Source organism: Perca flavescens, chromosome 10, assembly GCF_004354835.1.
Source record: "Perca flavescens isolate YP-PL-M2 chromosome 10, PFLA_1.0, whole genome shotgun sequence".
In the NCBI taxonomy this organism is placed as follows: Eukaryota; Metazoa; Chordata; class Actinopteri; order Perciformes; family Percidae; genus Perca; species Perca flavescens.
Window position 1 is genome coordinate 24,605,649 of NC_041340.1, and position 25,251 is coordinate 24,630,899.

Genomic DNA, 25,251 nt, shown 5'->3' on the forward strand with positions numbered 1-25,251 from the left:
TAATATAATAAATAATCATATTCTCTATATCATAATGAATTAAATGTATTTCATATACAGTCTGAAAACTTATACATGTTTTGCCAAAATGCACTGACATTTGAAAAATGATATATTACTCGGCATATTAATGGCATAATGGTTTACTTAAAATGGTATAATTAAAAAAAAAGCATATATTCTTTACATGTCTACATAATGAGGAGAGATTATCAATGAAAATTAAGTCAGAACAGTCAACACTTTCAAGTCACAAGCTCATAAATCAGGCAAAACAAATTACAAAGGTCATGGACCAATTGGGTTGATTATTAGTTTATTAATTTGTAACTGTTGAGAGGATTGCATCCATTCCTAATATTATCAGACAAAAAAAGATAACATCAAACACACCACATATCAACTATTTAAAGGCACGACCATCCATATTAACAATAAACACAATATACATAATATAACCATACAACAAGTGGAGGTTGCTTTAATTTAAAGTAAAGCACATTCAGTGAGATCACTCAGAAGTCCTTTGGGAATCTTTTTTTGTTTAAGGCACCAGTGTGGGCGTCACTCCGTAAATTGCACAGGGGTCTGCTCTTGGGGTGATTCAGAAGGAATGATCTCTGCATGAAGTCAGAAGCAAACATCCATTGGTATGCAGCAGTGGCAGGTCCTCCCCCTTACAATAAACACAAACAGTTTGAAGTTATAGATACAAGTACAGTATCTATAAAGTCGCTTAAAAAAGGTACAGCATCAAATGTAGGTTCAATACTCTGCTGTTTCAGAGGAAGAACTTTACCTGCTTGGTCGGGAGTCCTGGGAGAGTAAATTAAGGCCAGTGATAGTTCAGGTACCAGATGGTGTCAGTGGACAGAGAAGGTCCGAAAAGTGGGTTCAACTGGGCCAGAATTGCTATCAACCAGCTGATGGACAGAAAGCATATTGAGATTGCGTGTGTCAACACAAAAGTAGTCAATGGCAAAACTGTGCAAATGAGAACACATCATGTTATGTGGGAAAGCTCCTAGGTAATTCTTAATGAAGGCCCACATTTGTCATGACAAAACAGGTTAGGGTTATCCTACACAGCATCAAACTCCAGGCCTCTGCGGAAACTACTTCACTCGGCTGCAGCACTACTCTGACATGTAACACGACACCATATGCACACTTGCAACTACTTGTGAATATGAATAATTTATCACAAGACAGAAATACTATATGCACAACAGTATTAAGTCCGTTAACAAGCATTGTTTTATTATGATAATATTGCACAATCGTTTATAGTGAGAAACAATTGTCTCCACACAGTATGAGCTACACAAATGAATGTCCAATTGTGGAAAAGAGGTACTCTATTTGTATTTATGATTTAAGCTAACAAAAAATGATGTCAGAAAATAATCCCTTTACAATTTGCCCAATGCAACGTCTTCAACGGTCTAAAAAGTGATTCCACAAGACAAAGAAAAGGAGCACATCGTTACATTTGAGAAGTTGGAATAAGGGAATGCTGGTATTTTAGCTAAACCAATTACTTCAAACTAACTAATTGATCACCTAAATAAATGCGTCTGTCATTGTACTGATTCAATGATCATTTCTGTCGGTTTTGATCATTTCAAAAACAGACGTGTTGTTAAAACACAGAGTGCCACAACAAAACTTCCAAAAAACCCTGTCACACTTCCAGGATGATAATACTTACAACAGGTAGCAGCAGACTGCAGTTAACACCAGCATTGTGACTATCACTCTGTGGGAATAGACAGAACATATTTTAAAGTGGTATATGTTAATGGCTACATTACGTGGGTTTAAAATACAACGCAGGCTAACAGCTTGATCTCGTGATGCGAGTGACAAACAGGCAAATAAGGGAAGTTTCATTAGGCACATTTTCCAAGAGATGGAGTATATTTACTCTGGTTTGGTATTTAAATATATGGAAATAGACAACATGGATTTAATATACAGAGAGGTCAGTAGTCCCAGCATTAAAAAAGGTAGCTAAAGTAAGAAGCTTCCTTCGACTCACAAAGAAGGAAGGGCTGTCAAATTAGCTCCAGTTAGCTAACCATAACTTTTACTTACTAGCGAGTTAAGTTCGCCCACAAGGTTTAGCTACAAGTCTACAATTGTTTAAGTAACGTTGAGAAATGCATTTAAATGGCATCACTAATTTTGCAGACACTGTACAGCTACTTGTATCAAATGAGTCACGGGACAACATAGAATAAAAACTGAGTTAGCTCGTTGACGTTAGCCAGTTGAAAGCTAAAGTGAAGCTAACAAACTCACCCTCTATTTGGTCCCTTAGGGATAAACCAGGGCACTACTCCGCCAATAATGCCCCAAAACAGAGTCATCACAGATATGGCGATCACAAAACCTAGTTCCGCCATGGTGGCGTTCTTCTTTTAAAACCAAGAATATCTCCGAAGTAAAAAGTTTTGACTCGAGACAACTTCAGTATCCTGTCCAGCTGCCAGACAAGGGTCCACAAAGTGTGTATCACATGACCGGGAGAGTGAGGAAGTAACGTGAATCGTTGTTCTAAACATTGACATATATATAGGTTCTAAACCATAGTATATAAGAAGTTCTAAACATGTTCTTAACCTTTTATATACTGATCTATAAACATTCATTTGTAAGGAATATCTTAACGTCTGCACTTCTTGAAAAGATGAAACAATTAGTTATTTGGCATTTTTTCTGTGAATCAGCGCAATAGAGAGAAGTTGGTAAATAAGATTGTACAATACCAAGATTATGATCGTTTTTCTTAACAAGTTGTTAAAGCAAATGCATAACTTTGACAGTAAGGCTCTTTGGTTGCTTAGACACTTAATTTGGAGAAAAAAAAAAAGAATTTTATTTTGACTACTAGAATTGGGAAGGTTCCATCTTTTGGAAAAAAGCGACACCTATCGCCCATTTCGTAGAATTACAAAATTAGTGCCATGCAAGCAAAACCAGGCCCCTGCTGTAGTAAACATGTTGCTAAACACGACTAAAAATCTGATTTCATACTTTTAATGGAACTTCTGTTTGGGTTTAAATCTTAAATCTCTTCAGCAATTCAATCTGCCAAAGACACACGTATGAACCCACCAGCAGCATTTCACTCAGACATTTCAAATGTCAGTTTGGGAGACCTTAAACTCGTCAGCTCAGTTCTTGACAGGAATCAACACAGCCAGGCCCCATTCACCTCTACATTTAACTCTAACATGCACAACTAAAGACTAGTGCAAATGATCAGTTTCAACATTCGTTTCTCTAGTGAACAAACTTCTGCCAGAACAAATTCATAATAAAAAATAATTTCCTAGACCTTTGGCCACTGCAAGATTGGATTAAAACACTGAATAAAATGTGTGCACTAGTGTTGTGTGTTTGTTGACTACCGGTATGTACAGACCTTTAACTAGGACCCAATCTTCTTCTGACAGCTGATGTACAACAATCTGTGTTAGACTACCTCAAATAAGGTATGCATGTTTAAACTATAAATTCCATAACCTAGAAATATATTTGACACCATGCAAAGACAAAACCATTTCACATCCACAACTAAAACATGACAGACAAGTATGGTCCATTTATACAGTTTATTGATAGCAAAAGATCGTTTTCACTCCTGCATCTTCTCAATGGTCTCCTCCTTGTATTTGCCCTTCTCCTTCCCATCAGCACGAGACTTAGCCTTGCGCTCCAGGATCTTTTTGCGGTCCTTGTCCAGCTTTAGCCTGGTGATGACCACCTGCAAAAGGAAAAAATAGTACATTGGTAAACAAGTCATAGAATTCCTCATTGGCAGTGGTACCAATTACGAAAAATTAACAATTTCTGAAACTAATCTGATGACTTCACAACCCCTTACAATAACATTAAAGGTATGTCAACAACACCATATTTACCTGCGGATATTATGTAATAAGTAATCAGTCTGTTGGTCAAACAGACATTGGCAATCAGTACAACTACTACAAATTCACAAAATAGAATCCATTAATGAAATGGGAGTTACAAAGGCCTTAACATGTTTGATAGTTGGCTTAGGTCAGTTATTCACTCATGATGTACATGAATTACATAAATTTACATTTATTACATATATTGCAGTCAATGGAATGTGACCCACTGCTATCAAGCTCTCAAAAACACTAATAAAAGGTTCCTCTGCAAACATTAAGATGCCAGGACAAGAAAAGTGTGTGTAAGTAAGAATTATGGCTGCATTCCATTTATGTGTGCTAACTCCATGGCCCCAGGTGTTGTGCTCAACCGTATGGCTTACTGGAACACTAAAATGGAATGGATTTATATTCTACCTGATACACTGGCAACATTCCCAGGATGCCTCCTCTTATAGTAAACTACCTTAAGATGTACTATTTGGGAGGTGACAAGAGTAGACTCTTAATTTTATTTCTACACGTTTTTTTTTTTACCACATTTTATTTTATAACTGATTGTCACAACTGTTACTATTATTGATAGCAGTATAAATGTATGTTTGTGCACTTGTTTCTTTTATTCTTTTATATAACTTCCCTTTGGTGAAATTAAGAAAAATGTGTGTAATATTGTCTGATGGAGGTTTGAATTTGTATCAATAAAAAGGGAATTAAATAAAATGGAATGGGAACCCTCATTATTGCTATTAGATGCACATGTGCCTTTTACCCTTGTCCATATCATGTCAAAATGTCTGAAAGGGGGACTTCTAGAACTGCAGTTTGTTTTGGCCAGTTTACATGTTCCTGTGAGAGCGCAGCAAAACGCTGCTGAGTAGAGTTTTCATCAATCACATCTGTGTGACCATCTGTTGACCGCTTACTCACAGCCCTTCTAAAGCCCAAACTACTTGAATTTGACCATGAATACAAATATTTGACAGTTGTACTGAATGGTGGGCCAAAGCAGCTTGGCAACAAATGATCGACGGGTTTGCTGCAGTGGATTGAACAATAAGATGAAATTAGTTCATCAACAGGCCCTTTTCACAGCAGATATTTTGACTTGTCAAAGGAAAGTCATAGGTGTTACTAATAATATGGGCTTTGGTTTGTTGTTTGACAGTGAGGCAACATGCACAATACCAGGACCCTCAAGCTGAAACAGCTACATGGAATTCAGCCCCAATTAATTAACACTTGTGCCTTTTCTACTGTGACCAGTGCAGCAAGAGCTTCTACCATAGCCCTGCAATAAATACTCCCTTAATATAAAAACTGGTGAGATTAGTTTGTGTAACTTAGTTCTATGAATTTGAGGCTATATTTTGAAATTAAGTAGCAGTGGACTGCACTGTTCTTATTTTGTTTACCTCATTTACATGTATATAGAGAAGCAAAAACTTTAGGAACACCTTATAATAGGGCGATATATTGATAGATTAGATTTTGAATATCGTAATGTGGCGTAAAGTTGCATTTTCCTGGTTTTACAAGCTGCATTAAGTGATGCGAACTTACCAGACTGTTCAATTATTTGCCTTTACACACTTAAGTCATTATATCCGCATTATTGATTATCACAAATCTCGTGTAACCATTTTGTGAGAGCACCAATAGTCAAACCTCTAATATCGCAGCATTATCGATAGAGGTATTTGTAATATATTGTTAAAATATCTTGACATTTGATTTTCTCTACATCGGCCAGCCATACCTTACAATATAATGCAATGCAAACACTATGGTAATGTTTAAGGCTGTACTGTATAGAGCTTAATTGTCGTCTCTGACACTCAGATTCACAAAAGGTATAATTTCCTACAAGGTTCTATTGCATTACAATCTATAAAAGGTTTCTACTGTTGTGGTTACTATGTACACAATCTTTAAGATGACAAACTGTTTTCATTCCCTACTTTTATATAACTTTACAGAAATACTGAACTTCAGTGATGATCTTTGTTACCTCTTGTACTCAAAGACTAATTTTAATAACCAACATTTTGCAGTTAGAATTTTACCTTTCCTTAGCATATTATAAGTGTATATTCATTTCAACAACTACTAGTTAAGCATAAATACAGTAAAAATATAAGGTGGTGAACAAGGGGTCAAGTCTGGATTGTTTGTTGTACCTAATGGAAACTAAGTGTCGAAATATTGTTGACACCTGATGGTAAGAGATGTGCCATCTTACCATTTCAGAGAACTTGAAATCCCAGAAGAAAAACCTCAATATAATGCAGTTCAATCCAACAACACCCCTAACTGCAGCCTCAAAGATCACCACAAACTTGAATCAACACCCTTTCTCAGTGTTGACAACTGAATACTTGTGTATTACAGGTCTTTCACCTGGTATGAATTGGGTTAACCAATACAATCAAGTGTGGTCTAGCATTTTCCATCCATTATCTAGGTAAGTGCTGCTCTGCCGATCCCACCTCTATTGCAGAGTGCTTGCAGGGTCTGCCATCGATAAGAAGCCAAAAAAGGCACAGGAAGACATCTCAAGTGTGGATCTTGACACAGCCATTTAAAATAGGTAAGGATTGACAGACTTTCCCGTTGCAGCCTACAGCGTTCAACAATGACATTTCACACTTCTCTCCACTAAGCACACTAGGTAGAGGTCTACACAACTGTATCTCACCTTGCTTGGGTGGATGCCGACATGGACTGTGGTTCCGTTGGCCTTCTCTCTCTGAACACGCTCAATGTAGATGACGTACTTCTTCCTGTAGACCTGCACTACTTTGCCAATCTGCTGGCCTTTGTAGTGTCCACGGACAACCTGTTTGTAAACAAAACAAGCAAGTCAAGCAAGCACAGCTTACACTTTATACAAATTATGACAAACTTTAAGTCGAACTAAAATACCTGGACTTCGTCATCTTTACGGATGGGCATGGACCTCACATTGTACTTCTGGCGGAGCTCCTTGGACAGGGGGGAAGACATGATCTTCCTCCTGATGTGTGAGGGGGCATTGAAGTGCCTTTTGCGGTTCTTGCGGCGCGAGGATGTTACAAATGGATTAAGCTTCATGATGCTGTGAGCAAACAAGACATATAGGTTATTAACTAGCCAACAACTAAATTCTATAACAAAGCATGCAGTTGTCGGACAAATATCTCTTTATTGCTGAAAACGTGACATCTGCAAGCACAAAGTTTCAAAAGAAAATTGAACATTAGCATGTTAGCAAATGCTAATATCCAAACGTCAATATCCACTCGAGTTTGAATAACTCTGCAAACTAACGTTACCTCCCCTGAAACTAACAGAAACATTGCAACTAATGCTACTTAAAACACCCATGTTAACGTTATTAAAACAGTTGCTAGCTGGCTAGGTTTTGGTAGCTAGCTACTTCTTCAAAGCGGTGACGTTATGCTAAGCTAGCAAAATGACACCACTGTGTTAGCATAATATAACAGACAGACTGGAGCGACAGTATTTATGTGCAAACAGTAAGTTACAGACTACAAAGAAACGCATACAACTGTATAGAAAGTCGAATGTTCGTCGCTAGCCCCTACAATCAGCCACCTTCAGTATTCGCCGCCGACATGCGGATACCGACCGACCTAGCAGAGGCACCAAATACTGAGAGGGTTTAACTATTAATCTATCATCAATATTTGTTCAATATTGGCCGTTTTTTAATTGTGACAAGTTTCACGAGGTGTTTAGACGTTTATATGAATACACAGTGACATTAAAGAGAGGATGGATGGTGATAACTTTAGTGAAATTATCTACCAGGAATTCTTACCCTGCCGTTTGCTCCTCTATGGCCGGCGGAAAAGAGACTCGAAAAGTACTTCCGCTGGCATTAGTTCACACTCAAGTCTCGCGAGATGTCTACGTTATGGGAATTAAAAAAAACACATTTAGCACAGTAATTATAAACACGAGCACTTTAGTCCAATTAGTATTTTTAACACTGCTGCGTGTAGTCCTAATAGTTCAAATCGACGTATGAGGCGATTTTTAAAACTTTTAGTTCATTTTCATCAATTTCTTTTTTTTATGGTCATGCATTAGGCTATTTAGGCTACCACAAGTTAAAGTGCACAAGCATGGATTTTACGAGACTTACTTTCTAAACATTCTTAACTGGTTTTATTACAGGTTTTATTTTTGCAACATTATAAGAGCTCATTTGCTGTCTAGCCTATATGAAATATTGCCACGAGATGGCGCCAACCCCAATTAATTAAAAACCTGGTCAGCAGTTGGAAACAAGTTTTGTCTGTGATTCATTAAGTTTTGGCATATGCCTATATTTATCACACGCTGTAGGCTACTGTTGTAATTTCCCTACAAATTAGAATAAAGAACTAACACCAGTGATGTGATAAAAACATATTCGGCAAATCATACAGTGACACCAGAAAATAGCCATATATGTGTATTGTAGGTTAGAGGCTATTATAGCCTATGTGTAATAGGCTAATAAGTGGCCTGCCAGATACATATTGGAACATCGTGGGAACAACATCATCCTCTCTATAATCAGCTGTAGGCTAATTCCAATAAGCTTAACAAACACGAGGGGGTGCGGGTGTTTACACCGGCAGACCACACGTACACTGACCTCCCGTCTGAGAGGACAGACGACCCCCCCCCTCCCCCCTGTCCTGCTCTCACTCAAACAACTACATTCACGGAGTGAAATATACACGGAAGCGGAGGTGCGCTGACATTGTGCGCTGTTTGCTCCCCGGGAGGCGCGCAGTTTCACCGGAGCCTGCTGCCTGCGCTGTCTGCCTGCCTGCCTGTCTGCCTGCCTGCGAAAAGTGATGCTGTCATAGCCCCCTGCGCCGCGGACAGAGAGCCTCTTTCCCTCCCTCCCCCCCTGGTTCCTCTCTGGCTTGCTGTCGCGGCGTCAGTGCGGATGTGGAGCCCGCAACACAACGCTCTCCACCCGTCGGCAAGCATCGGAGAAGAAGATGAAATGTTTTTCCCGTTATCTCCCGTACCTCTTCCGCCCTCCGAGCACCATCCTGTCCTCCACTTGCCACACCGAAGGTAGGGTGGGACGCCGAGTGGGCTGTCACGGGCTGTGAGTTGCTTGTACTTTGAGCGTGTGACATGAATGTTTAGGCTGCTACTCTGTCCCCGACACATACAGGCTACATGCGTGATGTCAGAAGTTATAGGTTGTCCAGTTGTATAGGGCTACTAACCCACTGTAGACGTGTCACAGTGCATGAAGTTGTTGGAGCCATTCTCAAATGTAGAAATGAGAAAAGAAAGATGCAAATGACTGAGAGGATTTTTTCTTTTTTGTTTGTTGTTGGTGTGATTGTCTGTCTGGTAACACTCCTTGTTTCACTCGTCCTTACAGAGCTGTCAACACACAGGCCTATATGCATGCCAAGAGAGACACTCAGTTTGTGGAGTTGCATGACAAGTATCTTCTATTGCCCCTTAATGTCATTAATCTCAACCCTTTCACACTTTGCTTAGATAACCGTTAGGTAACATGGGTGGCAATAGGCCTTTCTAAGGTAGCATCACACTTAATTCACATATATGCCATTCACCCAGATCAGAGGGTGCCAAAAATGTCAAAAACCTTTACCACGTACAGACAGTGAATGGCATGTGAATTAAGTGTCTCTCTCTATACAGAGTAATTGTCCTGGAGATGTGGAGAGTTACATTGTTGAATTGAGTGAATTGACCCCAGCCCTTATAGCAATAAAGGAGTTCATAAGAGCTGGTCCATCCATCTGATTGGGTTGTCAGACATGGGCAGCCTAAGAGGGTCTGAGTGTTTGTATAACCAGCCATTTACTAGGTCATAATGTGGAGACTGAGCCACTGCATTATTTAGCTTTGCATGGTTGCCCTCCTTCCTTTGCACGCTCTGCCCTCAGCCCTCTGGCATAGGAAGGAAGATAGTGTGTTACAGTGTAGGCTAGAGTATGTGGTGGTCATCATAGCCGGGGCCCTTCACAGCCTGTAGAGCTGACCTATATGTAGGCTATATGTATTCAGTAAACAGAAGGATGAGGATGAAAGGACACTCCCTCACTCACTCCCTCACTCACTCACTCCCTCACTCACTCACTTACTCTACTCTATTCTTCTGCTCCATCACATTGATTTCCTTTTAGCGAAGTTTTACCCCATTTTCTCCCTTTCACTTCTACAACAATTTCACATTGATTAGCCATTTAAAATGTGTTTAAATTGCTCTTGATTTGTGAGTGAAAGAGTAGACCTATAAGACAAATCATTTGAAAAGACACTATAAAAAATAAAGATTTTAATATATATATACTGTATATATATATATATATATAAATATATTAGTTAATTCTGTGTATCTAGACAATTATAAGGACATTTGGGGGGCAGGGGGTTTCCTTATGTGGCCTAAAGAATGCAAGAGACATTTGATTTCTGAACGTAAACCAGGGATCTTCAACAGGGGGTCCTCAGAGTCAATGCGCTTTGAAATTTGAAGTTGAATTTGAAATTTCTGCTTACTGGCCTATAGTCAAGGTAGTCACTAAGGCCATCCACAGATGTGTGCCACATGCATGTTTTTAACATTAAAACATGGGTTATAAAATCATGCCAACAATTATCAGGCTATTTGAATAGCTTAGTATTCTATGTAAAGGCAACCAGGTCAGGGAATAACACATTTTGAGATTCAGCCAACACAGTGTAACACATTAAATACACTAATCTTTGTCTTAGAGTTACATGTGACAAATTGCCATGATGACGTCATGTAATCGTCATAACAGAAACAAAAGATTATCTATGTGACTTTACGTTACATTACATGTCATTTAGTTGACGCTTTTATTCAAAGCGACTTACAATTTCGTTATACGCTATATATCAGAGGTCACACGCCTCTGGAGCAACTATGGGTTAAGTGTCTTTCTCAGGGACACATTGGTTGAGGTATCGCAGTGGGAATTGAACCCACACCAAAGGCACGTGTCATATCCACTGCGCCATCACCACCCTGACTTCTATCTTAGTATCTCCTTGACAACTGAGCAAACTCCATCCAGAGAGGAAGAAAACTAAAATGTGGTTGAGTTAAGTTTTTTTTTTTTGTCAAAGTACGGTTTCCAAGGTCGAGAACTTGTATGCTCAAGCATTATCGTGTTATCCTTGGTTCATATTTGTTATCCATTTTAACAACTGCTCACCATTTGTTGAACTGTGATGTTTGAACACTTCATACACAATACACTGCTGAAAAGCCTATTTGCTATATGAGATGTAGAGATATGATTGTTATGATTGATATGATAGTCTTACTAAAAGGTTAGGTCAACAAACAGTATTTCTCTCTCTCTCTCTCTCTCTCTCTCTCTCTCTCTCTCTCTTTCTCTAACAATCAATTAAATTTGCTTTATTGGCATGAACAAAGAAAACATGTTGCCAAAGCAGTTTACAGAAAAAGCATATATAGTACTTATCACATATTAAATACATACAGTATGTGTCACATAGATTCTATACTGTACTGATAGTTATACAACACATTATACTGTACAATCCTAAACCAATGTGTAATGGTGGGATCTTATAGTGGTGAGTCCCTCAGGTTGTGGCAGGCAGATACATATTTAGCTGCCAGTGGAGCTGCTGTCCCTTCTCCTAGGAGACCTACCAGCTTCTCTTCTGATGTTAACATTGGGAAATTTACTATTTATTTTTGGCCATTTTTCCAAAGTGTAAATCTCTTAGTGAAGAGAATTTTTCACAGTGGAGGAGGAAGTGTATTTCTGTTTCTATCGCCCCTGTTGAGCAGTGAGCACATATATATATTTATTATGAATCATTCAAAAGATCAATATTTGGAACATTGGAAAAGTCAAACAAAAAGACAAAGAAGACTAAATTGTCATTTGACTCTTGACAGAGAATATAAATTGGCTGAGTAGCTGCACACTGTCAGAGATCTAAAGCAGAGACGGATCCTGACTAAACACAGGCTCAGTGACCACCAACTGGCCGTAGAGACAGGAAGACTCAGGCAGACATGGCTGCCCAGAGAGGAGCGTATATATATGCCATATAGCCATGTCTGCCTGAGTCTTCCTGTCTCTACGGCCAGTTGGTGGTCACTGAGCCTGTATTTAGTCAGGATCCGTCTCTGCTTTAGATCTCTGACAGTGTGCAGCTACTCAGCCAATTTATATTCTCTGTCAAGAGTCAAATGACAATTTAGTCTTCTTTGTCTTTTTGTTTGACTTTTCCAATGTTCCAAATATTGATCTTTTGAATGATTCATAATCAGTTTGGTTCTGTTGTGTTGTTTTGAACCAGTGCTGACGGGAGCCTGGTTAGTTAGCTAACTCTCATTCCTTCTGCCTGAGATAAGGGAGTGGTATAATAGAGGAAGTGATAGATCGGTAAACATGGAGCTGCGATGCTCGGCCACAGTAATATGATACATGATCCTGCGTTGCTCTCTGCGTGGAGAAATGTGAAACAGTTGTACTGAGAAAGCGTGTGGGAGACGCTGAATCTCATGATGTGCTGGAGGCCGGCGGGGTGTGATGACACGCAAGATCCTCTGGAAATGTGATGGGTAAAAAAAATGACAGAGGCCATGTCATCTGCACGCTATCTACTGTTTGTATAAGAAAAAGTAGAAGCCAATCAATTCATAAATGTGCCTCATGGTTTGCTTACGCTTGTGTTGGCACCTCCTGCCGGGACCTTGTTACCGTGCTTTGCCTTTCCGTTAGACGTCCTGGTCTTGAGGAGGCTTGTGGGTGCACCGCTGTAGTCTTTGTTTTTTCCTCTCAAGCACCCCCTCCCTCTCTTCAACTTCTCTCAGCATTCATGTCCGGCCCAGCTGAGCCAAGTTCACCCCAAGGAAGATAAGTGTGCAGTTACCATGTTAGTGGAAAATACATTATACAAGCCCCATACTGGACCATGTGTGTGTGTGTGTGTGTGTGTGTGTGTTCTCTTTGTTTATCTGGGCCAGTGTGGGGAGCAGTGTGCCAGCATCACTCAGATTCACCTGTGTCTTTTTCAAAATGTGTGTGTGTGTGTGTGTGTGTGTGCGTGTGTGTGTGTGCGCGTGTTTGGGCTCCTGTGTAAGTTTAAATCTCAGTGTGGTTTTTCTGTAGTTTGTTCCTGCTCTTTTGTCCCCTGGTGTTCTATTTTTTTTTTTCCCATTCTGCATTAATCTGTCAGTTCTGGTGTGATGGATTAAGTCTTAAAGGTTTCTGATGGGTGCGTGTTTGTATGTGTATCTCCCTTCTGCTGTCATGTGTTCTAGTCAGTGAAAAAGGTGCGCCCCCCCCCCCAACTGACACCTCGCCACGTCTCATGCTGCCATCAATCAACGTAGCCGGTCCTGCCTTGGCTTCCCCATCTTCCTCCTTCCTCTTCCTGTTGCGTCTGAGGGCAACTCTGCGATACATTATTCGTTTGTGTGTGACAGAAAAAAACAGCAGAATAAAGATTTAAGATTAGATCTGTGACGAGAAAGTCTTTTTGATTAAGGACTATATTTGACAATTGTCTTGTGGTGTGTATGTGTATCTGTGCATTTTGCATTTTTATCCGGCTGTTTTATTTATGAGAAGAGCAGTGAGCTTGTCATGGCAACGCCCGAGGGGGACTTCTGTCGGCATTTTGTCAAAGCATGACATGGAGTTGAAGAGTTTTGTGGGTGAGGAACAAAGCGTATGTTGGAGTGTATGTTGTGCCGTTATCATACATCCTGCTGTGTTGTTGTTATTCTCACAGACACCCACTTCACAGCTCAGAACACACTCTTCCTAGTCGCCCTGTCCTTGCATGTCGCCGGGGGACAAACACCCTACACACACACACACACACACACACACACACACACACACACACACACACACACACACACACACACAAGGCATCCGCACGCTTGTACACGTGACTGTTCTGTTTCAGTTTGGTCAGCTTTTCTTTGCAGAGGCTAGAAAGATGGGAGAACAGGGCACAAATGGTGCATAATGGATACCAGAGAGAAAGAGGGAGAGGAGATTAAGTGGTGGTTCTTGAAGTTGTCAGTCCAACCCGGTCCAGTCCTTCTCTTTGTACTTTACCACCCTGACAAGCAAAGTATCATGTTGAGAAATGAGAATATCCTTAAAGGGGTAGGCTTGTCTTGTAGATTGTAGTATTGCACTCTGATAAAGTTGGTGGACTTGCAAGATTATTAAATCGAAGCAGCAGAGGCAGAGATATCCTGGCTTTTAGTCTATAGCATGGGACAAGCTCCAAAAAAAAACTTTGGACCCTACATTTCCCATAATGCAACCCAATAGCATCTTTTGTTAGACCCTTTCTGGTAAAGGTCCCATGACATGGTGCTCCTTGGATGCTTTTATATAGACCTTAGTGGTCCCCTAATACTCTATCTGAAGTCTCTTTCCCAAAATTCAGCTTTGGTGCAGAATTACAGCCACTAGAGCTTGTCCCACAATGAGCTTTCCTTAAGATGTGCCATTTCTGAGAGAGGGGGGGCAAGGTAGAGAGTGGGGGTGTGGCCTTGACCAACTGCCACTTTGCTCATTTGAAAGCCATGATGTCTCTCTCTCTCTCATGGGTGGGCCAAATTCTCTGGGCGGGCAAAGCAGAGAAAGGGGAGGTAACCTTGCTCCTTATGACCTCATAAGGAGCAAGATTCCAGATCGGCCCATCTGAGCTTTCATTTTCTCAAAGGCAGAGCAGGATACCCAGGGCTCGGTTTACACCTATCACCATTTCTAGCCACTGGGGGACCATAGGCAGGCTGGGGGAATGCATATTAATGTTAAAAAACCTCATAAAGTGAAATTTTCATGTCATGGGACCTTTAAAATGTGTCCAAGCTGAGATGACATCACTATGACTTTGTTATTTCCTCAAACTTTAGAAAGCTCGTCCAGAGCCACAGGAGACATTATACAACTGTTTCACCGTCATGACAAGTAAACTGAACTTGATGTGTACGATTGGTAGCGTGCCTCTTTAAAGTGGAATACACACGCACAAGCTCCTGTGACAACATCTGCTTTGCTGAAGTGCCTTCGAGCAAGACACTTTCATTCATTTCAGCCTTCTTGCAGTTTGGAAGAAAATAGAGTATCCTTTTAGATTAGAATGGCAAAATAAGAAATGTGTTTCTGTTTTTTGGAAAGGATCGATTGATGCAGTATTATTTGGATCTTTATTTATAACATTTCTTTTCTCTAAAACCTACGTATATCTTTTAGACGGTAAGTCAAGGAGCCACATGAAGCATGTTGGCGCATCTGCATATTAGTAGTTTTCAACCTAACCACATTGTTGTAATGCAGTAAAGTGTAAAGCTGCACAAATCAATAATTCAATAATTACATTGGCTCAAATAAGCTGTCGCTTGTAGTGATGACCACAAAGAATTATCCCTTGACTCAGCAGTTATCCTAAGCTGTATGAAGCATGGTACCACCTTTCAGTTAATGGTTTTGGCTTTCCAGCGTGCAACATTTTTATTTTCTTTCCCTCTCATCGTCGTCGTTTCAGCTGCAGCAGGCAACCATACTGTTGATATATCCGTGTTATATGCTGTATTATACTCTACCATATTATATGATCCCTTATATTATATTGGTGTTGTTTATTCTGTTAAATTGCTGTATCACACAACATATTACGCTATATCTTACACTACCTTATACTATACGTTATATTGCTGCAGCACTTCTTGGGTTATATTGTTCACTATACTATACTATATATATATACTGTCATATTGTTGTAATATACTATATATTATGTTTTATTTTTATTATTACTGTACCACTATGTCTCATTCCCTCACTATATCATAATGTTTATATTATACTATATTAGGGGTGGGAATCATCAGAGGCCCCACAATACTTCTGTCACAATAGGATATTATTGCGATTTTAAACATATTGCGATATTCTGCAACATGTTTCCATTTATAACCTTTCATACAACTTTAAATTATGTCCATCTTTATTTTCACCAACCTAGTCGTGCACTCTCATGGTCACCTTTGCGAGACCACCCTCGCCAGAAAACAAAACTTAACTGCGCCATCTAGTGGACTGAAAAAGCAATTGATTTCATTACAAAAAAGTTTAATTGTAAAGTGCAATTTATATAATAAAAGATCAATACCTGGCATCCGTGTATTGATACAGTATTGCAATGGAAAATATCTCGATGTGCTGTATCAAGTTCTAACCCCACCCCTATACTACATCATGTTAATATGTCACATTCACTCTTGCACTATATTCTTTTATAGTGCCCATATTATGAAAAAAAAACTTTTTCAGGGATTTGGGGTGTTATTTTGTGTCTCTGGTACTTCCACATGCATACAAACTTGAAAAAAAAAACATCCATGCTGTTTTGAGTGAGATACGGTTTCTGAATGTCTTCTGCCTTCAGTCTCCGGGTGAGCTGGTCAAAATCTGCACAGCTTTCTACGTCACTAGCCGAAACAAGGCGCCTAACCGTAGCATGCTAGCTCGTTCTGAATGGCAAAACGCTGCTACAACACACACCAGTTCACCATAATCTACAAAATAACTACTTACATGTCTTTGTTCTACAGGTATTCCACGCAAAGTTGGAAGTGCGCCCTCGTTTAGAAGAAGTCTCCCGGCTAATCCTGCCTTGTACTAACTGAAGTTGTAGAAACAAACAGCTAGCTGATGTGATCCTTACTTAGCTACTGCTAAGTAGCACTTTAATACAGACCTGTTGACGCTCTTGCTATTAATCCCACCACTGTCACTTTGTCATGTCATTTGTCTCCAAATACTCTGGTTTAGTTTCTATTTTACTCTATTTTAGTTTTTCTTCCTCTTATTATTTATTTGTTGTTACTTTCTATACTTACAGTACATCATCTAGTCGCTGCAGTAGTGACTCCGTCTGTTGGTCAGGGTGTCAGGTGTGTGGTGGGAACTTGGTTGTGCTCTGGTGGTGAAAATCCTCACTGCCATGTGACAAGCAGCGGTTGGCGACTGCATGTGTATTGACATCAGACATTTGCAATACATGGTCTGCAATGCAGTGTGTACCCTCCTGAGGCTAACACGGGGAGTTAGCAATGACATGAGGATTGTCCACGTCTACGTTGGAGCAAAAGAGAGAGAAATGTAGACAAACTGTCATTTGTAGGGTTTGGGATAGTTAAAGGTCCAATGTGTAGGAATTTCTCCCATCTAGCGTTGAGCTCATATATCGCAATCAACTCGCTCGTGCCACGCAGTTCAAAGTACTTATTACAGCTACGGTAGCCTTCACGCTTCAAAAAGCCGGTCTCTTGCTCTTTTCAATATCCGTTTTCTTTTTCTGGGCAAAGAAGAAGACTCCTGTTCCTGAAAAAGTCCTCCATGTTTCCTTCTTCAAACTTGCCGGGGCCGGAAAGTTACAATACCCATTAGCAGCATTAGCAGCACCTGTGAGTTTATCATGTGACAGCGAAAACGCGAAAGGCGGAGCAGTATGTTCTGTATGTCCCTCACCAGCTAACGTATTTCAAGATGGCGCACGAATATGGAGCGTCTACCCAAGGGGGTAAGCTTCGCTTCAGAACTTGAACCTCCTATGGTGGCATTTTGATGCTACAAAAATATCACCTCCTGTTAGCATTCCATTGACTGCTATTCATTTTGACAGCGAATAACTTCAATCTGAATCGTTTAAAGACTCTATTTGTCCATTGTTTATTTCTAAAGAAACATGACAATGTATAAAAGGCTCCATTACCTTGTACCTCACATTATGGCTCCATAGCAAACGTTTTTGTAAAAATAGGCTAACGATTGTGTCATAACCAAGTGACTTACTGTCGCACAGTAGAGGAATTACCGTATAGTACAGGAGAAGCTCGCAGGCAGTTTTGACTTACATGAGCTGTTTAGGTTTAATTACTAATGTTAACTAGCATGTTAGTTAGCAATAATTAGCGTGTGCCTATATTATCTCCTTACATATACCTACACTCTCCGTCTCTGCAAGATTTGGAATGATTGAGATTTCTCTTGGCACAGCTACCAGAAGACTTACAACTTTCAGACAGGTTGCTCACGTCACATTTACGTCATCTCTCTCAGTTGGAGGCTGCTCAGTAACGCTCAGCATTCACCGGAAAAGTGCTTCTAATCTAATCTAATTCTAATCCTTCACTGGTCTCCGTCCAGAGCAACGCGATCTGTTGGTCCATTCTTATATACTGTCTATGCGTATACCCCAGTTCATGCGAATGCAAATGTAAAATTTCAAGCCAAAAGGAATAAATGGAATTGATGTTGGTGGTAAATATTCATGAAAAAGGACAAGTTTGTGAACGGGCAACACAGATTTTGATAATGAACAACTAAACACGTTACACACTGGACCTTTAAGGTCAAATTCCTCACATTGACTCTTTTTCAGTCGGCGGCATAATGTGACAGTGATGCAAGTTTCATAAACAAGAATGTTTTTTTTATTGAAGAAGTACGTACCTATGTGCTATACAACAATCATTTTCGGACTGAAATGAAATGAAGGGAAACAAATAGCTGTCTGAAATGAAGGACGTCAACCTAAAAGCTGATGGTATGCTGTGGAGAATGGTGAGCAGCGATACAAAGTAAAAGCAACGTGTAGTTAGTGGGCTAAAAGGTGCTCACTAGGTGGATCTCAGTAGCCTATGGGAACAGTTATGAACGTGACGTTCTCTTGCACAGCAAAACAAAAACACTGTAACATACCAGCCTCGTTCTCACACAGCACTCATCCGCGGGGTCTCACTTAACCACAAACACTTCCTGCTAGGCCTCCTCAGTAAGTCTACATGAAAACAAGGAAAGAAGCGAGCGATAACAGTATCACTGAGACTCCCTTTACTCCTACAGCCTCACAGGAGGCAGCGTATAAGCAAACACGGTGACGCAAGTCTCATTCTGTCTTTTCTCAATATGCAGAACCAGCACAAATGTTTCACCTGTGTGCTGGTTGTACAGCATTGACTATGCTCCTGTTGGGAGCTGCAGAGCCAGACAAAGAGGCTCTCTATCGAGCTGGACTGCTGGGCCTTTGCTCCGGCTGGCAGGCTGCAGCACAGGGACAGAGACTGCTATTGGGATTGGGGTATATATAGAACATCAGGATGGGCTTCCTCTTTCTCTCCCATCTGTCCCTGGGGTTTTTATAAAGGATACTGATGGGTTGAGTGAGACAGGTTTGCACTGCTGCAATAAAACCCTTCCATTAAATCCTGAAGTGCATCTTGTATTATTCGTCCGTAAAAAATAATGTAGCAATAAATTATAAAGCAACTGACAGAATATTATTTAAAAGTGATAAATTCTTAGATGTGGTCAACCAACTTATTAGTTTGGAGTACTCTCTTTGCTTCTGGGTTAATCTCTATTCACTTCGCTTTTCACAGAAAACCTAAACGATTAGACTAACACAGACAAAGGTTTAACAAGTGCTCAGCATACCCAGGCCACACATGGATCACAAGCTTTCCTTGTTTGTTTCTAAGCCCTGTTAAGTTGTGTGAATTTTGAAGAATAGACCAGCTTGGATGAAACTTTAATGAGGTTGTGCAGCAGAGGAGGAGACAATATACAGTTGATATGAAGAACAAATGGTGCTGGAGATAATAAAAACAAAGTGTTTACATATTTGAAATAATGCAACAGAAAGAAATAATATCAGCTTTTTAGCTTCAGGCAGTTCAGTGTGTGTATTGCAACTGTATTCAGATTAACACGTGTACTGGGAGAACATACTGTAAATACAGAAGGGACCAGTATGGTAGTTATTCCAAACCAGGGGTACTTCTGCAGATGCTTTATTTGGTACGTTGGAAGATCGTGGAATAGCTTAAGTCATTTGGCCTCTGTATGTTTTATAGGAGGAAAATAAACGCACAAACAGGATTACAAGTTGGTGTTATGCTGATCTCCAGTTACAAATAATAACCAATAAGATGAGAAGCTATGATTGGCCGACTAGATAGTCTTCATGCCTAAAGAATTATATAGGCTGTGGGGTACATCAGTCAAAAAAGGTTGAGATACAATTCTTTACAACGTCTGTCCATATTCCATGGAAAGTTAAAGCTAAAGAGAACAGGGGATTTGAGGATGTAGTTCCACAGCACTTTTTGGTTGTGAAAATGAATGAGTAACACGCTTCCTTCCTTAAGTGCGAACTGTGGTGGCCCTGGGCAGGTCCCATATGTAAAACCTGTGTTATGAAAATGATGCAGGATATTCCTGACCAAGCACATTCCGTTGACTTGTTTTGGATAGTTACAAGTTAATAAGAAAATAGAAAGGCAAGAGAGCTTGAGGCCCCAGATGTTGGTTTCCCTTTATGATCTAGAGCTCCCCTGGTCTGGCTGACATTAGTGTTCCCTAGGGAGGAGGGGCAGTCATTGTCCAGGTTTCCCAGGACAGAAGCCCTGCGACAGATGAGCAAGGACCCACACTTTCCTGATTTAAGTTCTCCAGGAGGAACAAAGGGGGCGTTCTGAATTCAATGTCCTCTGTTGGTGTTACGCCACTTACGGCTTGTGGTGGCAAATTTTATTTTAACCATTTGTTTAATGATATTAACCATTTGTTTAAAGATTGTTTTAAACCTCCACAAAATCCTGCTCCTTCCTGTAGACTTTTAAAGCACCAGAGAGGGGAACAGCTACAGCCGTCAACTATAGTCTAGCAGAGTTATTTAGTTTTACTAGCCTGAATCTCCTCACATTGTTGTCTTTTTGCTTAGATAGAATTGCAGAAGGCCGATGACTGTTTACAACAGTTAGAACTCTGTCTCCTGAGATAAACTGTTGTTTAGGCTAATGAAAAGAACAGGAGCAGAGGGGAAGGTGATCAACTATGGCCATGCTAGAAGATACATTTAGAGGGGTGGCTTAACAGAGGTTTTTACTATATGATGTTTGGATGTTTAGACTTTAGGTTAGAAGACCCTTTCAGATGTGCCGTGGTACTTGTGAAACTGTTTTCTCTGCATTTGCAAATGTAAATAAATGCTCAAAGACCAGACTTTGGTTTAATTCTCAAACAGTCGTTATTCGTTTTGATTTTATCATGAATATCACTAACCCTGTTGCTTCACGGAAAACTTCCACTACAGGCTCTGTTGGATAGTCAAAGGGCAACACACACATATTAATAATTACATACACATACAACCAACCAAAATGCTCCAGGAAGTCAAGGATTGCAACTAGAAGTTGGAGATATAGGAGAAACAGATTTGCTGGGGGTTTATCTCAGCTGCCTGTAGAAACCCAACCATACCCACAGGGGCAATGGCTGTGAGCCAATCCCACTCACCCTTATATAGTTTCCCAGCATAGTTTTTCAATATCCCTCTGAAAATAGCCACCCATTGTTGCGGAGTCATCACAGCCTTTTTTTGTTTAGAATTACCTGAGTAAAACGGTCGATACGTAGCAGGGATCAAACCAAAACATAGTCTGGAACAACGATGGCTATCTATAGAAAGCTGTTTATGAGGCGTTTGTGGTGTTTTCTGTCCGTCAGCACCACGGACAGACTATAGTGGCGTGTGCGACACGAGAGAGATACATACTAACATCACTCTCAAGCCGTACTGTAGTGAAGGCTTTTACTGTTCTGTCTGAAGGGTGTTCTACACATAGGCCACGGCACTGGATAAATAACGTAGCCTAATGCTACTGTATGAGGGAGCAGACAGCAGCAGTACATGAAGTACCAGTCTGTCTCTGCCTCCCCACAGCCCCCACCCCTGCATACACACACACAAACACACACACACACAAGTATAAAACACAACTCTCTGAATGGATGGATGGCACATGATGTCACATGATGAGTCATGTATCAGCAAACCAATTCTCTCTCTGTCTCCGTCTGCCTCGTTCTTTTTATATTTTAGTTTTTTGACTTGTTAATAGTCACAATTTGTGATAAACAGCATCTACATGCAGCACATTCATACTGGTTCACCGCGAAACTCACCTTATTTATAGCGGTTATTGTTATACAGGAAAGGAAGCTGGTGGAGTCCCCCTGTGTAAACTGTATTAGTCATCATTTAAGCCAGTGTGATACAGGAAGTAGTGCATACCATATACACATATATACAGTTTCATATCAGTAGTCATACAGCTGGATCACCACACTTTACACAAATTACACATCTTTATTTGATCCAAGCCTTTATGTCTGCCTGTTACATTTGGAACTTGAGGTTTATTGGCCATACAATTACTGCTAATTTGTCTATATCTAGAATTTTCTTGTAATAAATAGTTTTAATCTTGAATGTAAAATCCATGGTAGGGATGCACCGAATCCAGATTTTCTGGGTTCGGCCAAATACCGAATCCACTGGTTAAGATTCTGCCGAATCCGAAACCGAATACTGAATTCTACTCCCATCCTCAGTCCATTAAAGCGTAACTCTCGCCAAAATGCATCCTAGGGTATTTTTGTGAATGTACGTGAGTCAAACTTTAGTTTAAAAGCATAATTAGGACCGAATCGCCACTTTTAAGATTCACAGTATTCTTGTTTTTCGGTCAAATGGCCTTTTGAATGGGAGAGCTAGGGGCACTCTCATGCTAGTCTCAAAATAGCTATTTTCGAAATATTAAGAAGGCTCGACACAACATGAAACTTTGCTTCAAGTATCACCAGGGGCTCTACACCTTAACGCAAGCATTGACAACATTGTTTGTGTACACAGATTTACTAAAAAGAGAGGTTTTGAGCAACTCACCGTAGCTGTTGTTTCTGCCAAAACTTAGAATTCTTTTCACCGAAACCGACCCCTATGAAAAAGCCCAATATTTGGCCAAATCCGAAGCCGAATCCTGGATTCGGTGCATCCCTGATCCATGGTATGGTACCATATATATTTCAGATTTAGCAAATGAAGCAAACAATCATACGTGACTTGACACAGTGTAGATTCTTTAAACAGAGATGGTAAAGATGTTCCCTCCACCACTTTGCTCCAGACTAAAATGTCTCAACAACTGTTGGATCGACTGCCATGAAATATGGTACAGACATACTACACTGTCCTCTCGGGTTGAGCTGTAATGAATTTGATGATGCCCTTTGCTTCCTCTGTGCCATCCATCATCTTTGGCTGTACTTTGTGTTTAGTGTTAATTAGCAAATGTTGACATGCTAGAGAGAGGCACTTGTCGACTCTTGTTAGTATGGTTTTATCTGTTTTTGATTGACTTGGATACTGAACTAACTGGAAGCTATTTATGTTCATTATTATTTCCTAGTATTGAAGGTAAGTATTCCAAGCTTCATTTGTACGCAATTCACACATATTGAATTTGACAAGCTGTGAAGATTAAACACACCAAACCAAGATGTATGGCCCACACATATTCAATATTAACCCTTAAGAGTATAACAACCGGGTAACTGTAAACTATAACATAAGAGAGGACATCTAAGATGGCAGCTGACAACTACTCGCGTACGTTGATTAGGCAAAGAGCCCTTTTGACAAGCTTTGTCTCACTGGAATTTAACCAGGTTTTAAAGCCATCATTGACACCGTTACCCTACTCTGGATTCACCTTCCCATCTCCTCCAGTGGGATTACGCAGCCGTGACTGAATGAGACTCTGTGGGATCATGTTATCTCATTTGCTCGACATATTCACAGGCAGGCTCGAGAAACAGAGACTCCCACAGCTGATTTCAGTCAGAGGCCAAGCACCACAGTTATCACTTTGCATCCCAAATGAAATCTAATAAAACTAATAAAAACTTCCGGTCATGTTTTGTGAAGGTCTGGGCACATTTTGTAGTACCAGTGCATAAACAGCTACAGGTCACTTAAATGAGTCGATAAGTAGAGGTTTGTTCCCAATCTGTTAGGTAAAATGAGCTTTGCTCAGTTCGTCCTCAACCTTGGCTCTCAGTGATTAGCTCCCATTGATTTGACCAAATGGCTCTGTGACCCACCAAGCATAAAATGTGTTTGGAGGCCTGGTGTGTGACAAAATACCGAGCCTAAATTAGGTTTCCCACCAGCAGCCAATTTAACGCTCAGAAATGACTTACAGTAAGTGTTTTTGAGGGTCACAACCCGACACGGGTTTGCTGAGAGGCATTATGTTTTTTTTCTATGGTTTGTAATGACCTACACGCTGCATCATACTGTACCAGGCCTGCTCAAAGTGACATTTGACAGTTTTTTTAGTAGACACTTTGGCAAAACTGTACTTGGAAATAAAGCAGCTCAGGAAAGCTATAGCATTACAGAGATTTAGACGGATGCAGACAGTTGGGGGTATTTCATTGAGCCCATCTGGCCCTGTTTGAAAGTGTTGCTGAGTCTTAAGAAAGGCAGTCAGGCAGTAGAATAGAGAGGGTGATGGATGGGGTGATGGATGCAGGGGGAGGGGGGGAAGATGAGAGTGCAGATTTGGGGCGGGGGGGAAAGGAGCTCTTTTCCGGCAGAGTTGAATCTCAGGCTTGGCTGCGGCACACTGCTCTGCCTGTTTTCATACCAAGCACTCGGCTCTGGCTCCTAACCAGCTTCGACTGACCAATGCCTCTGAACCCCACAACCCACCCGCACACTCTCTTTCTGTCCCTGACGTTTTGGCTCACCCCTATCTTCCCCCTTTTCATCTTTCTGACTCTCATTCACTACCTGCTTCCTTTGGCTCACTTCTTTTTGATTTTTCTTACCTTCGCTCTTTTTTTTCTCCACCCCATTTGGGCCTTCCCCCCCCCCAGCCTTCCGGTAGTACAGAGGGGTGTGGGATAAGGCCTCCTGGTTTCCATAGTGATACTTTGTATCCTGATGTCATTAGTATTTATGATGTGCAGCTAGGCAAAGCTGTCCTGGCACAGGGGCTGTTTACTGTTTACCCCAAACTTCAACCATTCACTGTGAGATTTGTGTGTGTCTGTGCATGTGCATGTGTGTGTGTGTGTGTGTGTGTGTGTGTGTGTGTGTGTGTGTGTGTGTGTGTGTGTGTGTGTGAGACGTCACAATTCAGTCTGTCTAATTGTTTCTATTTTACTTAGGGGTATCAATGACTGAATAAGCAACCGATAGAAAAAAAGTGGTTCATTTGTGACGGTCTGATGAAAGATCTCTCAGTGTGAAGCGACGTGGTGTGGATCCAGGAGCTGGATGTGCACCAGGGAGGTAAAAATGGCTGTTTCATGAAGAAACATCCCCTCTGTCTGCTCGCTCACTGTATGATTACTGAAGCGTGTCTGTAGAG

The 25,251-nt window shown here is 40.6% G+C and overlaps 3 protein-coding genes across 3 annotated transcripts in view; 1 reads left to right on the top strand and 2 right to left on the bottom strand.

Moving 5' to 3' along the window:
- Positions 1–299: 299 nt before the first annotated feature.
- On the bottom strand, positions 300–2,557 carry atp6v0e1 (ATPase H+ transporting V0 subunit e1). Its single transcript, XM_028589608.1, has 4 exons — positions 2,305–2,557; positions 1,712–1,759; positions 800–923; positions 300–676 (listed from the first exon to the last, which is right to left on the bottom strand). The coding sequence occupies exons 1-3, from the start codon at positions 2,406–2,408 to the stop codon at positions 830–832; spliced, it is 246 nt and encodes an 81-aa protein (XP_028445409.1). The 5' UTR covers positions 2,409–2,557; the 3' UTR covers positions 300–676; positions 800–829.
- Positions 2,558–3,605: 1,048 nt separating this feature from the next.
- rpl26 (ribosomal protein L26) lies at positions 3,606–7,856 on the bottom strand. Its single transcript, XM_028588943.1, has 4 exons — positions 7,750–7,856; positions 6,852–7,023; positions 6,625–6,765; positions 3,606–3,772 (listed from the first exon to the last, which is right to left on the bottom strand). Exons 2-4 carry the CDS (start codon positions 7,017–7,019, stop codon positions 3,644–3,646), a joined length of 438 nt encoding a protein of 145 aa, XP_028444744.1. The 5' UTR covers positions 7,020–7,023; positions 7,750–7,856; the 3' UTR covers positions 3,606–3,643.
- Positions 7,857–8,850: 994 nt separating this feature from the next.
- The window catches only part of ppp2r2ba (protein phosphatase 2, regulatory subunit B, beta a), a 48,124-nt gene continuing 31,723 nt past the window's right edge, over positions 8,851–25,251 (top strand). The window contains exon 1 of the mRNA XM_028588941.1: positions 8,851–9,008. Coding sequence (XP_028444742.1) covers positions 8,930–9,008 — 79 coding nt within the window. The 5' untranslated portion in view covers positions 8,851–8,929. The remainder of the gene's footprint in view (positions 9,009–25,251) is intronic.